This window comes from Schistocerca cancellata, chromosome 1 (assembly GCF_023864275.1).
Source record: "Schistocerca cancellata isolate TAMUIC-IGC-003103 chromosome 1, iqSchCanc2.1, whole genome shotgun sequence".
Classification (NCBI taxonomy): domain Eukaryota; kingdom Metazoa; phylum Arthropoda; class Insecta; order Orthoptera; family Acrididae; genus Schistocerca; species Schistocerca cancellata.
The window spans coordinates 987,981,358-987,995,990 of NC_064626.1; the positions used below are offsets into that span (position 1 = coordinate 987,981,358).

At 38.6% G+C, this 14,633-nt stretch overlaps 1 protein-coding gene across 1 annotated transcript in view; it reads right to left on the bottom strand.

Annotated features, from left to right (window-relative positions):
* LOC126120331 (cilia- and flagella-associated protein 57-like) overlaps positions 1-14,633 on the bottom strand; it is a 294,506-nt gene that overhangs the window by 269,045 nt on the left and 10,828 nt on the right. The window contains exon 4 of the mRNA XM_049915076.1: positions 6,409-6,674. Within this exon, the coding sequence (XP_049771033.1) occupies positions 6,409-6,674 (266 nt within the window). The remainder of the gene's footprint in view (positions 1-6,408; positions 6,675-14,633) is intronic.

Sequence of the window (14,633 nt, forward strand, 5' to 3'; positions counted from 1 at the left end):
TACTGAACTATCAGTTTAATAAGTCACAGCTGCAAAATACTAACACGAATTATTTACAGACGAATGGAAAAACTGGTAGAAGCTGACCTCGGGGAAGATCAGTTTGGATTCCGTAGAAATGTTGGAACATGTGAGGCAATACTGACCTTACGACTTACCTTAGAAGAAAGATTAAGGAAAGGCAAACCTACGTTTATAGCCTTAGAGAAAGCTTTTGACAATGTTGACTGGAATACTCTCTTTCAAATTCTAAAGGTGGCTGGGGTAAAATACAGAGAGCGAAAGGCTATTTACAATTTGTACAGAAACCAGATGGCAGTTATAAGAGTCGAGGGGCATGAAAGGGAAGCAGTGGTTGGGAAGGGAGTGAGACAGGGTTGTAGCCTCTCCCCGATGTCATTCAATCTGTATATTAAGCAAGCAGTGAAGGAAACAAAAGAAAAATTTGCAGTAGGTATTAAAATCCAGTGATAAGAAATAAAAACTTTGAGGTTCGCCGATGACATTGTAATTCTGTCAGAGACAGCAAAGGACTTGAAAGAGCAGTTGAATGGAATAGACAGTGTCTTGAAAGTAGGATATAAGATGAACATTAACAAAAGCAAAACAAGGATAATGGAATGTAGTCGAATTAAGTCGGGTGATGCTGAGGGAATTATATTAGGAAATGAGACACTTAAAGCAGTAAAGGAGTTTTGCTATTTGGGGAGCAAAATAACTGATGATGGTCGAAGTAGAGAGGATATAAAATGTAGACTGGCAATGGCAAGAAAAGCGTTTCTGAAGAAGAGAAATTTTTTAACACTGAGTATAGATTTAAGTGTCAGGAACCCGTTTCTGAAAGTATTTGTATGGAATGTAGCCATGTATGGAAGTGAAACATGGACAATAAATAGTTTGGACAAGAAGAGAATAGAAGCTTTCGAAATGTGGTGCTACAGAAGAATGTTGAAGATTAGGTGGGTAGATCACATAACTAATGAGGAGGTATTGAATAGGATTGGGGAGAAGAGAAGTTTGTGGCACAACTTGACTAGAAGAAGGGATTGGTTGATAGGACATGTCCTGAGGCATCAAGGGATCACAAATTTAGCACTGGAGGGCAGCGTGGAGGGTACAAATCATAGAAGGAGACCAAGAGATGAATACACTAAGCAGATTCAGAAGGATGTAGGTTGCAGTAGTTACTGGGAGATGAAGGATCTTGCACAGGATAGATTAGCATGGAGAGCTGCATCAAACCAGTCTCAGGACTGAAGACCACAACAACAACATTTAATGAGTGGCAAATTTGAGTGAATAGTAACTGTGAACAATTGTGTCAGAGCATGTATCAATGGATTTGCTGTACAAATTATGATCACATTGTGCTGTGTTATCTGTTTACTGATGTGCCATCAACCAAGGATATGTGCCTGCCAAGTTGCTCATGTGCTGTCTGCTACAACTACACATAGGTGTACATTTCTCAAACTGCACAGTGAGCTACAAACTTAGCATTTTCCAATTTTTTTAAAATAATTGCAGTGTGTCTTAACTGCAAAAATTTTAACATTGTGTTTCTTTCATTGCATTCTTCCTATATAAAAAATTTCAGGGCAGGGCATCGACTTGTTGTAATGGACAATCAATTTGTTGGTTGAATCAGTTTAGAAATAGGGGAAATAAACCATGACATTATTTGAGAAACTGAAATACCAACAAAATAAGTTATCAATATACTATAACCAATGAAGGGAAAATTTCATTCTGAAAAGAATAACCATGATAATGAAGAAAATTGTCATATTTAAAAAATGAAGAGTATTCTCGGACGAAGTGAATTAAAAGTGAAAAAAAGAAGCAATTATAGAGAGAAAGAATAGAAATGTTGGGAAACAAAAAAGGAGTTACAAAAACTTAGATGAAGACATAAAAGGCAAAAAAGGAAAAAAAATGTAGACTGAAAGAACAGAAATGGTGAATAAAAGAAAAAGATACATCAACTTACATGCAACCATGAGGGGGAGTGGGCAATGCTAAACAGCACTGTTATTAAGCCGTGCCAACAATTTCAGATCAAAAATGAAAGGAATAAATGCAAAGTTATACTAATTTCAGCATATCACAAAGACATATCAAACTGGCTTCACATACTTGCTGCACAGTCTGACATTTCATTTATTTGGCAAAGAACTTCAACACAGACTTCAATACAGCACAGCATTTGGCAGTCTCTGAATGTGTTTCAGATACCTGTGTTTTACCGTATTTACTCGAATCTAAGCCGCACTTTTTTTACGGTTTTTGTAATCCAAAAGGGTCAACAGAAGCGTCCGATCTTACCCGTCGGCTTTGACCCGTGACGTAAGCGTGTTGTGGTGTGTGACGTCATTACGGCGCGGAGTTTGATTTGCGATTGTGGCGTGTTTGTAGATGTCTTGTTTTTGTTTGTCGTGCTCTCTGGTGGTGTGTTCATGGTTTTCGTTTGTTTCGTTTGTTTCGTGTGGTGGGGTCAGTTTTCTGTTGCTCAGGTGTTGGATTTGAAGCGGAATTTCTATTAGTGAGTTAATGGTTAATTTAATGCTGTTTTGTGTATTGGGTATAGGTTGGAAACATCCGATCTCACGCGTCGGCTTTGACCCGTGACGTAAGGGACCTACACATTGATCTGTAGCGTAGCCCTGAATACGAGGTTAGGTTGGGAGTTTTTTTTTGGAATGCGGCCGCGGCAGCGGCCGCCTATGATTCGAAAATATTGATTTGACACTAATGAACATGTATACGTAATATGAAGCAATTTGATGAACATATTGATCTGAAGCGTAGCCCACTTGAGGTTAGGTTGGGAGTTTTTTTTTTGGAATGCGGCCGCGGCAGCGGCCGCCTATGATTCGAAAATATTGATTTGACACTAATGAACAAGTATACGTAATATGAAGCAATTTGATGAACATATTGATCTGTAGCGTAGCCCACTTGAGGTTAGGTTGGGAGTTTTTTTTTGGAATGCGGCCGCGGCAGCGGCCGCCTATGATTCGAAAATATTGATTTGACACTAATGAAGCCTGTGGGGGGATGGGGGGGCACTGCAGACTCCCCCCACCGCATAACGACACATGATGATCAAATTTTGAAAAAAAAATGAAAAATTTTTTCCATACCTGCTAAACTGCATAAGTGCCGATGTATGTAGGTGTAAGGGAAGCTTTCGTTTCTTAGTTTTCTATTGGGGGATGTGATCGGTAGGTTCTGTTGAGCTATATAGGTTAAGGGAAGTGTCCGATTATGGATAGGAATGTGTTTTTTGGTATTTGGTCAGTTTTGTGATGTTGATTTATTTCGTTGTTTTGCGTGGTTTTGAATGGCGGTCGGTGGCTACATTTCTGTATATTTAGTTTCTCCGCACCCAAAAACCCCTAATTTCCCATGCTTGTCCCGTTACAGTCATTAGGCTTTTTGTGAAACTTGTGTATTTCAGTGTTTACAATACGTATGCGATGTTTTTATATCCGCCATATTGTAATTGTTTATAGTCGTTTCCGCGGTATTTGTGACGTCATGGGTCAAAGCCGACGGGTAAGATCGGACGCTTCTGTATTTCCAATCCAAAAAACCGCCTGCGGCTTAGAATCGAGTGCAAAGTGCGCGGAAGTTCTGAAAAATGTTGGTAGGTGCCGCCACAACTGATTTCCGTCGTCGAATATATGTAGCGCTGCATAGGTATGCTTTGCCGGCACAAAGATAAATACTAGCGCCAAAACCTCCGCGTCAGTAAATAAATTAAAAAAAAAAAGGGTGGAAGATGAGCCTTCTTCTCCGCCCCGAGTTTCGATCACTGCATTTTATACATTATCCACGAAGTAAATACAAATTCCGTATTGTTCATCTTCGAATGTAGCAGCATTTCAATGTTGAATGTACTACGAAAATCCGACTGGCAAGACTGTGATGATTTGTCAATATGGTCAACCCTACGTTCTGAATTTTTTCCTACCTGTGAGAAGAGATGGTTGCTAATGGGAACTTTTATGAATTGTGAATCACATACAGTATTCTCTTCGCCATAAGAATAATACGAATATAAATATTTTGCCGTGTATTCTTTCGTGTTTGCTGCTATCTCATTTAAATCCTGTCTGCCTAATAAACTACGAAACTAGGGTGAGACAACAGCAAACGCGGAAGAATGTACATATCATGTCATGTTTATATTCGTATTATTCTTATGCCTAATAGTGATACAGTCAGAAATGAAGCACGGCAATTGACTCGATTTTTAAATCTTAGATCACTAATAATTTGTGTGCAGAATGTAATGTACTACAGAGGCGTCTGCAAAAATTTTCGCTAAACTCTCGTTCAGAACATCTTCTATCATACACAGTCTATTATTTGGTTCTTTTTTATCATTATCAAAGAAAGCAGCAGTGTAAGTAACAGCAAATGGCAAGCAGTCTCTTGCCATTGTTTCGCTAATGAGACGATTCCTCTCTCCTTTTTTTTATTTATTTTTTTTTATTGTAAGCGGCGGTAGCGTGCACAAAAGCAAGCCATGCCGCGAGCGGCCGGCGACAGGTCGTAAACACTCACTATCAGAATGCGACAAACAATGCATGACACAGTACAGTAATGCATTTTCATCTTAGAGTGACGCAAACAGCTATAACAAAGAGAACGCCACTTACCAGATCAAAGCAAAATAAGCAATCAATTCAAACCAGACGAAGCACGTGAAAAAGGAAACGTACCCGTATAAATACGGACGGAGCGCGTGACGCATAGCAATGGCTACCTAGTAAAGTTTAACTGCTAAGCTTACGACTCGAACCTACTGTAGCTGTATCATCATTCATTCGACCTAAATAGTGTCTCGTATTACAATGGACCAACTTTGTTTCGATTTGGAGGTGTGGCCTAAAACTTTTCTCTCCCCTTGAATTTCGAGTCTCAAATTTCAGGTGCGGTTTAGATTCGGGAAATTTTTTTTTTTCTTGATTTCGAGTCTCATTTTTCAGGTGCGGCTTAGATTCGAGTGCGGCTTAGATTCGAGTAAATACGGTATTGTGATATTTATGCAGATAGGGAGTAGCCATGATAATTTATCAAAGCCACTTTAAAATTAATATTTGTTATGGTTTACTAAATAAAATTCAGAGTGGTCCTCATTTTCAGGATGTGCAATGCACAACCACTGTACTAGAAGTAAAATAATTTCATGCAGACTAAGCGACCCTATCTAAGATTCCAAATGGAGTTTTGTGTTCTGATGTAAAAGTCTTTAACAGATAACAGGCAGAAACCAGGTAGGAAACTGAAAATTCACACCTACTCAGAAAGAAATAACACATCATTAGCCTCTGCTTCTACAATTTACCAAAACATTTGAATTCCAGGATGTAAATTCCACATTGCTCCAATGTTTGAATAAGTAGATCTTGATTTGGCACTATATAGACAGCTGACAGTGATCTGAGTGAATTTACATAAATGCTTTGTTGGAAGTATTAGATAAAAACAGGGTCTGAGTAGTAGAAGATGAGGATTAGTGGTGTCTTTCCTCCAACACAATGGGAGAGAGGTTGCTAACAGCAAAGTGGGCACAACTGAGCTTTATGTTTAACATATCCACATTCTGGTGGCATTTCAGTCTATTATCCCTTTGGATGTTTAGGAACTTTACATATGGAACCTCACCCAGTATGTGCCATTGATCTGCAAACCTGTTCCATTATTCTCCTAACTGTGTCTGATATGGATGTGTTTGGGCTATTCATTATTATAAAAGTGTCATCAGCAAACATCATAGTTTTTTAATAGTCCCCCAACGTCCCAGGTAAATTATTTATATAGGCCATGAGTACAAGTGGGGCAATCACCAAACCCTGTGGGACATGATATTTGACATTTTTCCACTACAAACGCCTCATTCCTAAGTATCCCTAATAGAACTTCATGATCTACACAATCAACGGTCTTGGCAATGTCACAGAAAATGCCAACAGAGTGATTTTCTTGTTTAACTCTACTGCAACTGTACTTTTAAGACCCTATATTGCTTTCTCAGTAGAGTAGCCATTATTGAAACAAAACTGCATTGCTGTTAAAATGTCAGTCTTTTAGAGATAGTTCAACACTGTGTTGTAAGTGACCTCCTGAAAAAAAATTGAGTAACTGGGAAGTAGTGGTAGGGGGTCTAAATTTAGAGGCTGCTTGTAATTAATCTTTTTCTCTCCTCCATCAGTGAATACAATGGAAAGAACCCTAAGTGTATGGTATTATACCACACACTTTATAATGATAGTATGGATACAGAGTATTATTATTAATCTGTCGGCAGTTTAATGGTTCTGACGATTAAGACTATTTATTACTAATAATTAATATAATGTGAACACTTAAATAGATGGCTGACAAAAAAAGACTCACTCGTCTTTCAATTTTATGTCAATGTGGCTTATTTCAGAAGCTTTATACATAGCTTTCAGCTCTCCTGATTCGATCAATAGCAGCCGTCCATCCTTTGTTCCGCAGATTACACAGTCAAATGTCAGCCAACAAACACATATTATAGGTATTGTGTCAGCTTTCTGATAACCAAATTGTCGCCACACTGTCTCTGTTACATTCAAGAGACGGAACAGGCCATTACCAACAATACATACAACAGATCCATCACTTGGGTTGCACACCACCTGCAAAGGAATGCTTTGCTTAAGGCATATTTAATATAACACAAATCCACTAACATATAAGTCAAAATATATTTAACTGTAGGATCGAAAGCTAAAAATGATTAGGGCATCTTATATTACTTTATTTATACAAAAGTTTTTTTTGCAGCCTCCATCTTTTTAATTGCACTATGTCCAGCACTCAAAAAGCCCTTTTGTTTTCTGAAAGAAGAATTTTTGTTTGCTTACAGACCTGTTTGTATCCAGGAAAAAGTGACAAGCTCACGAAAGTATCTCTGAGCTGTCAAAAAAAGATTTTTATCAAAAGAGACACGATTTGTATTGTAGGCAGAGTAATGGATAAGTTAATTAGTTTCATATTCCATGGATCATTTGTATGATAAACTGTAATGATGTGGAACACTTCTTTTACATTTATATCACAGATTAATTTGTAAATATGACTACATGCTACTTCCATTTACAAGTGGTATTCCTTTTTCTTTAAAATGAAATTCACCTTCGGACATTTTACATCACTGGATAAATGATATAAAACGTTGAATGCAGCATTCTGGACCCCTTTTGTTCTAAAGACAACCTTAATGTGGAGTAATGAATATCATTTTTTCTTCTGGTATTGTAATTATGTACATCATTGTTCCTTTGGAACTACAGTGGATTATTCACAACATGCTTCAGAAGCAATAAATATACTGTGAGGCAGTAGTCAAAAGGAAATAATTGTTGGTGAGCAACACATATTATTCATCAAGGACATTTCTGAACAATGAAGGATTTCTTCCTTAAAGATGAGTTACCTCACAACATTATTCTGTATGATACTGAATGAAAATATGCAAAATATGATTTGTCTCTCCCCACAATTTGCAGTGATCCTAAGTGTAAATGTGACTGAACTAAGTTGTTTCAATTTCCATCGATATGGACACTTACAAATTTTGAAGTTTCCAGCCCATTTGTTTTTTTTTTCTTCACCATGTGTTACACTTATCATTGGCGTAGTACCCCTAGATGTGCAGATCTCAATATATTGTGTCTCTTTGAAACTGAAAGTAAGACCACACACAGAAGTGAGACCATGCACAGAAAACCAGTCAATGAAGAATACTGTTTACCATTTCTTCTATTGTTGTATGTATGCTTGGACTGATTACAAACTAGTGTCATCTGCAAAAATAACTAATTCTGCTTGTTATATATTAGACAGAAATGCATTTACGTATATGAGGAAGAACAGGAGACCTAAGACTGAGCGTGGGGGGAAGTATATGTGATTTCTCCCACTGCTGTCTGTGCTCTGAAATATTTATGGGAGTAAAATTGTATTCAGCAATGAGTCCTGCTTAGAACTGAGCCCGAATGACCAGCAAAGATATGTCTGAAGATGCCCCAGACAGCAGTGGGATACCAACCTGAACTGTTGCCTGCCATACAGACCAACAACCAGGAGTGATGGTTTGGGGTGCCATTTCTTTTCATAGCAGAACCCCTTGGGTTGCCATACATGGCACTCTTACAGCACATCGGTATGTTGGTGATATTTCACAACTTTTTTTGTTGCCCTTCATGACAAGCCATCCTAGGATTACATTTCAGCAAGATAATGCCCACCTGCTCATGGTGAGAGTTTCTACTGTTTGTCAAAACCTACATTGGCCAGCAAGGTGGACAGATATATTCCCAGCTGAGAATGTTTGGAGGATTATGGACAGGGCCCTCCAATCAGCTTGGGGTTTCGATGATCTAACATGCACATTGGTCAGTGTTGGCATGATGTCTCGCAGTACAACCCACCAACTCTGTCAATCAATATAAAGCTGAATAACTGCTTGCATGAGGACCAGAGGTTGACCACAGCATTGTTGACTTGCTCAGTATGTGAAACTCTTTCTCTTGAATAAATCATCCAATTTTTCTGAAATTATAATCATTTGTTTGTCTGTATATGTACATCACAACTACAAGTTTATATCTTATTCAGAAAATTCCTTCATTTTTCTTTAGGGTGTAAGTACATCCAAAACAATTGTTCTAAATTTCTGTTTAAAAGGGGAAGCCTCCAAAACCTCTGTGACAATCAATGCCAGTGGAATTACCCCGTCACTGGAAACAAAATTTTTGGGCGTAAGACTTCAACAGGCTTTTAAATGGCAGACGCACATAACAAAAACAAATGTAACACTGAAGAAAGTATGCTACAGACTATGTTTAGTCGCACATGAACCAGCTTCCACAATGTTCGAATTGCATACTTTTCCCAGTTCCACATCATTCTACAGTACGGGATTATATTCTGGGATAGCACAACTACTAGCTCAGTAAAAAAAGCACTATACGAGCAAGCATCATGCAGGACAAACAGTTTCCTGCGAGCCCCTCTATGAGAAGTCTTCGATACTCCCACTCCCCTGCATTTTTATTCTAGAAACTTGTAAATATGTGAAAAAGTACTTAAAAGAGATAAATAACAACTTTAATGTAGATGAACATGTTAGCAGGTAAAAAGACATACTCAGTGTCCAGTTAGTAAGGACAACAGCCTTTAAAACCTCCAATACAAATAGTGATATACAAATGTACAATGGTCTACCAAATAAAAGTTACCTCCCTATTTTCACTGTTTCATAAATCCCTAAGTACGTTCTCATTAGATCTCTGCTTCCATTCGGTGGCAGAATTTTTAGACAATGTGAAGTACAACAGACCTAATGTAAGAATATGCAAAAACTGCTGCTGCTAAAAACAAGTTCATAGGCATGCGTATTCAAATACTGAGATCTGCAAACAGGCAGAATACAGCACTGTGGTCAGCAATGCTTATATAAGACAAGTGTCTGGCACAGTTGTTAGATCGGTTACTGCTGCTACAACAGCAGGTTATCAAAATTTAAGTGAGTTTGAACATAGTGTTATAGTAGGCGCACGAGTGATGGTACACAGCATCTCTGAGGTAGTGATGAAGTGGGGATTTTCCTGTATTACCATTTCACGAGCATACTGTGAATATCAGGAATCCGGTAAAACATCAAATCTCCAAGACTGCTGCAGCCGGAAAAAGATCCTGCGAGAACGGGACCAGCAAAGACTGAAGAGAATTGTTGGACATAGCATTAGTGCAACCCTCCCACAAATTGCTGAGGATTTCAATGCTGAGCCATCAACAAGTGTCAGCGTGCGAACCACTCAATGAAACACCATTGATATGGGCTTTTAGAGCCAAAGGCCCACTCGTGTATCTGTGTCTGCATGACACAAATCTTTACGCCTTGCCTGTCAACACTGACATTCAACTGTTGATGACTGGAAACATGTTGCCTAGTTGGACGAGTTTCGTTTCATATTGTATCAAGCAGATGGACGTGTACAAGTATGGAGCCAACCTTATGAAACCATGGACCCTGCATGTCAGCAGCGGACTGTTCAAGCTGGTGGAGGCTCTGTAATGGTGTGGGGCATGTGCGGTTGAAGTGATATGGGACTCCTGATACCTGCATCCACTCATGTCAATTGTGCATTCCAGTGACTTGGGCAATTCTGGCAGAACAATATGACACTCCACATGTCTAGAATTACTGCAGAATGGCTCCAGGAACACTCTTCTGAATTTAAACACTTCCACTGACCACCAAACTCCCCAGACATGAACATTACTGAGCTTATCTGGGATGCACTGCAACGTGCTATTCACAAGAGATCTCCTCCCCCCCCCCCCCCCCCCCCTCATACTCTTACAGGTTTATAGACAGCACTGCAGGATTCGTGGTGTAAATTTCCTCCATCACTACTTCTGACATTAATTGACTCCTTGCCATGTCGTGTTACGGCACTTCTGATTGCTCGCGGAGGCCCTAACAATATTAGGCAGGTGTACAGGTTTCTTTGGGTCTTCAGTATATATTTTTTGTGTGTATGTTGTTGTTGTGGTCTTCAGCCTACAGACTGGTTTGATGCAGCTCTCCATGCTACTCTATCCTGTGCAAGTTTCTTCATCTTCGAGTAACTATTGCAACCTAAATCGTTCTGAATCTACTTATTGTATTGATCTCTTGGTCTCCCTCTATGATTTTTATGCTCCACGCTTCCCTCCAGTACTAAATTAGTGACCTCATCATGCCTCAGAACATGTCCTACTAAACAATCCCTTCTTCTAGTCAAGTAGTGCCACAAATTCCTCTTCTCCCCAGTTCTATTCAGTACCTCCTCATTAGTTATGTGATCTACCCATATAAATGTTAACAAATTTCTCTTCTTCAGAAACACTTTCCTTGCCATTGCCAGTCTACATTTTATATCCTCTCTATTTTGACCATCATCAGTTATTTTGCTCCTCAAACAGCGAAACTCATCTATTACTTTAAGGGTCTCATTTCATAATGTACATTCCATTATTGTCATTTTGCTTTTGTTGATGTTCATCTTACATCCTCCTTTCAAATCACTGTCCATTTGATTCAACTGATCTTCCAGGTCTTTTGCTGTCTCTGACAGAATTACAATGTCATTGGGAAACCTCAAAGTTTTTATTTCTTCTCCATGGATTTTAATTCCTACTCCGAATGTTTTTTGTTTCCTTTACTGCTTGCTTAATAAAAAAATTTAATAACATCGGGGAGAGGCTACAACCCTGTCTCACTCCCTTCCCAACCACTGCTTCCCTTTCATGCCCCTTGACTCTTATAACTGCCATCTGGTTTCTGTACAAATTGTAAATAACCTTTCGCTCCCTGTATTTTACCCCTGCCACCTTTAGAATTTGAAAGAGAGTATTCCAGTCAACATTGTCAAAAGCTTCCGCTAAGTCTACAAATGCCAGAAATGTAGGTTTGCCTTTCCTTAACCTTTCCTCTAAGATAAGTCTTAAGGTCAGAATTGCCTCACGTGTTCCAGTATTTCTACGGAATCCAAACTGATCTTCCCCGAGGTCAGCTTCTACGAGTTTTTCCATTTGTCTGTAAAGAATTCGCATTAGTATTTTGCAGCTGTGACTTATTAAACTTATAGTTCGGTATTTTTCACATCTGTCAACATCTGCTTTCTTTGGGATTGGAATTATTACATTCTTCTTGAAGTCTGAGGGTATTTCACCTGTCTCTACATCTTGCTCATCAGATGGTAGAGTTTTGTCACGGCTCCATCTCCCAAGGCTATCAGTAGTTGTAATGGAATGTCGTCTACTCCTGGGGCCTTATTTCGACTTTGGTCTTTCAGTGCTCTGTCAAATCCTTCACGCAGCATCATATCTCCCATTTCATCTTCATCTACGTCCTCTTCCATTTCCATATTATTGCCCTCAAGTACATCGCCCTTGTATAGGTCCTCTGTATACTCCTTCCACCTTTTTGCTTTCCCTTGATATCCATACAGTTGGTTCTCTTTACTCCAAAGGTCTCTTTAATCTTTCGGTAGGCAGTATCTACCTTACCCCCAGTGGTACATGCCTCTACGTCCTTACATTTGTTCTCTAGCAATGCCTGCTTAGCCATTTTGCATTTCCTGTTGATCTCATTTTTGAGACGTTTGTATTCTTTTTTGCCTGCTTCAATTACCTCATTTTTATATTTTCTCCTTTCATCAATTAAATTCAATATCTCCTCTGTTACCCAAGGATTTCTTCTAGGCTAATAAGGATTTCTACTAGGCCATAAAGTTTTCATGTTCATGTGTCAGCTGTAAAAATACAGAATGCATGATCGTTGTTGAAGAAAGAAGAGTGGGAATGGCTTGTGATTTTAAATTAATTTGTAATTTGTGTGGCTATGAATTTTCATTTTCCTCTTCCAAAAAACTGACACTGGTACCTCTGAAAGCAATTTTAGGTTAGCATATGCTCTGAGATGCCTTGCCCAGGACAGGGAAGGAGGTAATTTATTGTGTGGTTTTCTGAACATGCCTCCACCTTGTGCAAGGTTTGAAAAAATAAATAAAGAAATATATGATGCTGTATGTGATACTGCCACAATTTCAATGAAGAAAGCAGTGGAGGAATTATGGAAATAAGCCAAAAAGAAATAGATCCCGGGTAGATATTCAAGACAGTGAATCTCCTACAAATATTACTGACCCATGTGTGTCTGTAGATGGGATATGGATGAAAAGGGGTCACACATCTCTGTATGGAGTTGTATCTGTTACTGCTATTGACTCAGGTAAAGTTTTAGATGTAGAAATTATGTCTAAATACTGCCACCAGTGTGCAATAAGGAAAATGTCCAACAATGAAGACAGTGAGAAACTGTGGCAAGAAAAGCATGTAGTAGCATGCTCTAAAAATTACAGTGGCTCAAGTGAGGGCATGAGGCTGCTGCAAATGTGAGGAAGTTCTCCAGGTCTGAGGACCAGTATGGCAGTATGGTGTTAGATATACTTAATACCTTGGTGATAGAGACTCCTCTCTGTTCAAAGCTGTAACAGATAAAAATCCATACAGTACAACAATAGAAAAGTTTGAATGTGTTGGCCACATCCAAAAGAGGCTTGGTGGTATGCTTCGTTGCTTTCTGAAAAACAAGAAAGGTGAAGTACTTGAGGATGGAAAACCACGACGAGGAAAAGGCAGGCTTACTCTGAAAGAAATTGATTCTTTTCAGTTATTTTACTGGAGAGCTATAAGGAAAAAACACACATAATTTAGAGGCAATGAGGTGTGCCGTGTGGGCAAGTTTTATCCACAAACTCTCCACTGACCATACACCAATGCACAATCTATGTCCGAAAGACAATTGGTGTAAATTCAACAACAGAAATGAGACGTATTCACAGTAACACTCATTACCAGAACCCGTTGTAAATGCAATTAAGCCCACAATCAGGTTTCTTGCAAACCCTGATTTACTGAGGAAATGTCTTCACGGAAAGACACAAAATGCAAATGAAAACCTCAATAATTTAATTTGAATTAGATGCTTAAAAAGGACATTCTGTGGACTTGAAGTACTCAAAATAGCTGTCTATGATGCAGTTTTTTGTTAAAATAATGGCAGAATTGAAGTGCTGCAGAGAGTTGGTATAAATCATGGTGTGTTTACAACGAAAGCATTTTACATCATCAACAAGAGCAGGGTCAAGAAAGCTTACAGATCAGTATCTTATCTGCAAATACAGGCCAGGCAGATTCGAAGAGGAGAGAAGAGAAATCTGGAGGATGAGGAGTATCAGTATCAAGGATTTTAAAATTGAGGTAAGCTTATTACATGTAGAAGTATGAGAAGAAAATCTTTGAACCTCATTTTCTCTGTTTTACATTTTTTATGTTATTAGAAGCCTTTTCTCAAAAAGTATATGCACTAATGCTTTGAAATTTTCAGGAACTGTTTGCAACATGTTGCTGCCTCACTGGAACTAAAAAACATAAGATCTTGCCATTACTGTTGTGACAGTGCCATGACATTTAACAGTGCCGCCACGACAGTACGCGCAAATGGCGATAGAGGCGCTCCGCAACTCGACTGAGCGCGGGAGCGCCACCTAGCTATGAACGGCGCCGGCCGCATGTCACGGCACGGCAGTCGAATAAGAGATACTGAGTTGTTATCATGTAACCAGCTATTGTTTCTAAGTGAGGGTGTTTGAATATCCACGCAATTATTGGTGATTAAAGGTTATAACAATTACATTCTGATTTTTAGATAATTGTATGTAGAAAAAAAGTTAATTTTGGATGTGCAAAATTAAAATCTCTGTTAATGATAAAATTTGCACCATAAATTAATAACTGTAGTTCAGTGGTCTTACAACCTTTTCAGGACACTGCAATAAAATTTTCAGATTAATTGCATAATTAGAATTTGAGTTACGGCTTTTTATAAAAACGTACAATACAAAAATTAAAAATTCAAATTTCTGGCAAAATATTAGTCCTGCATATTTTATTATATTTTTCCATTAAAAAACAGCTCTTTTGCTTTACATGTGCAAATTTTAGATTTGTACTATAATAAATATGGCTGTAATGCTTTT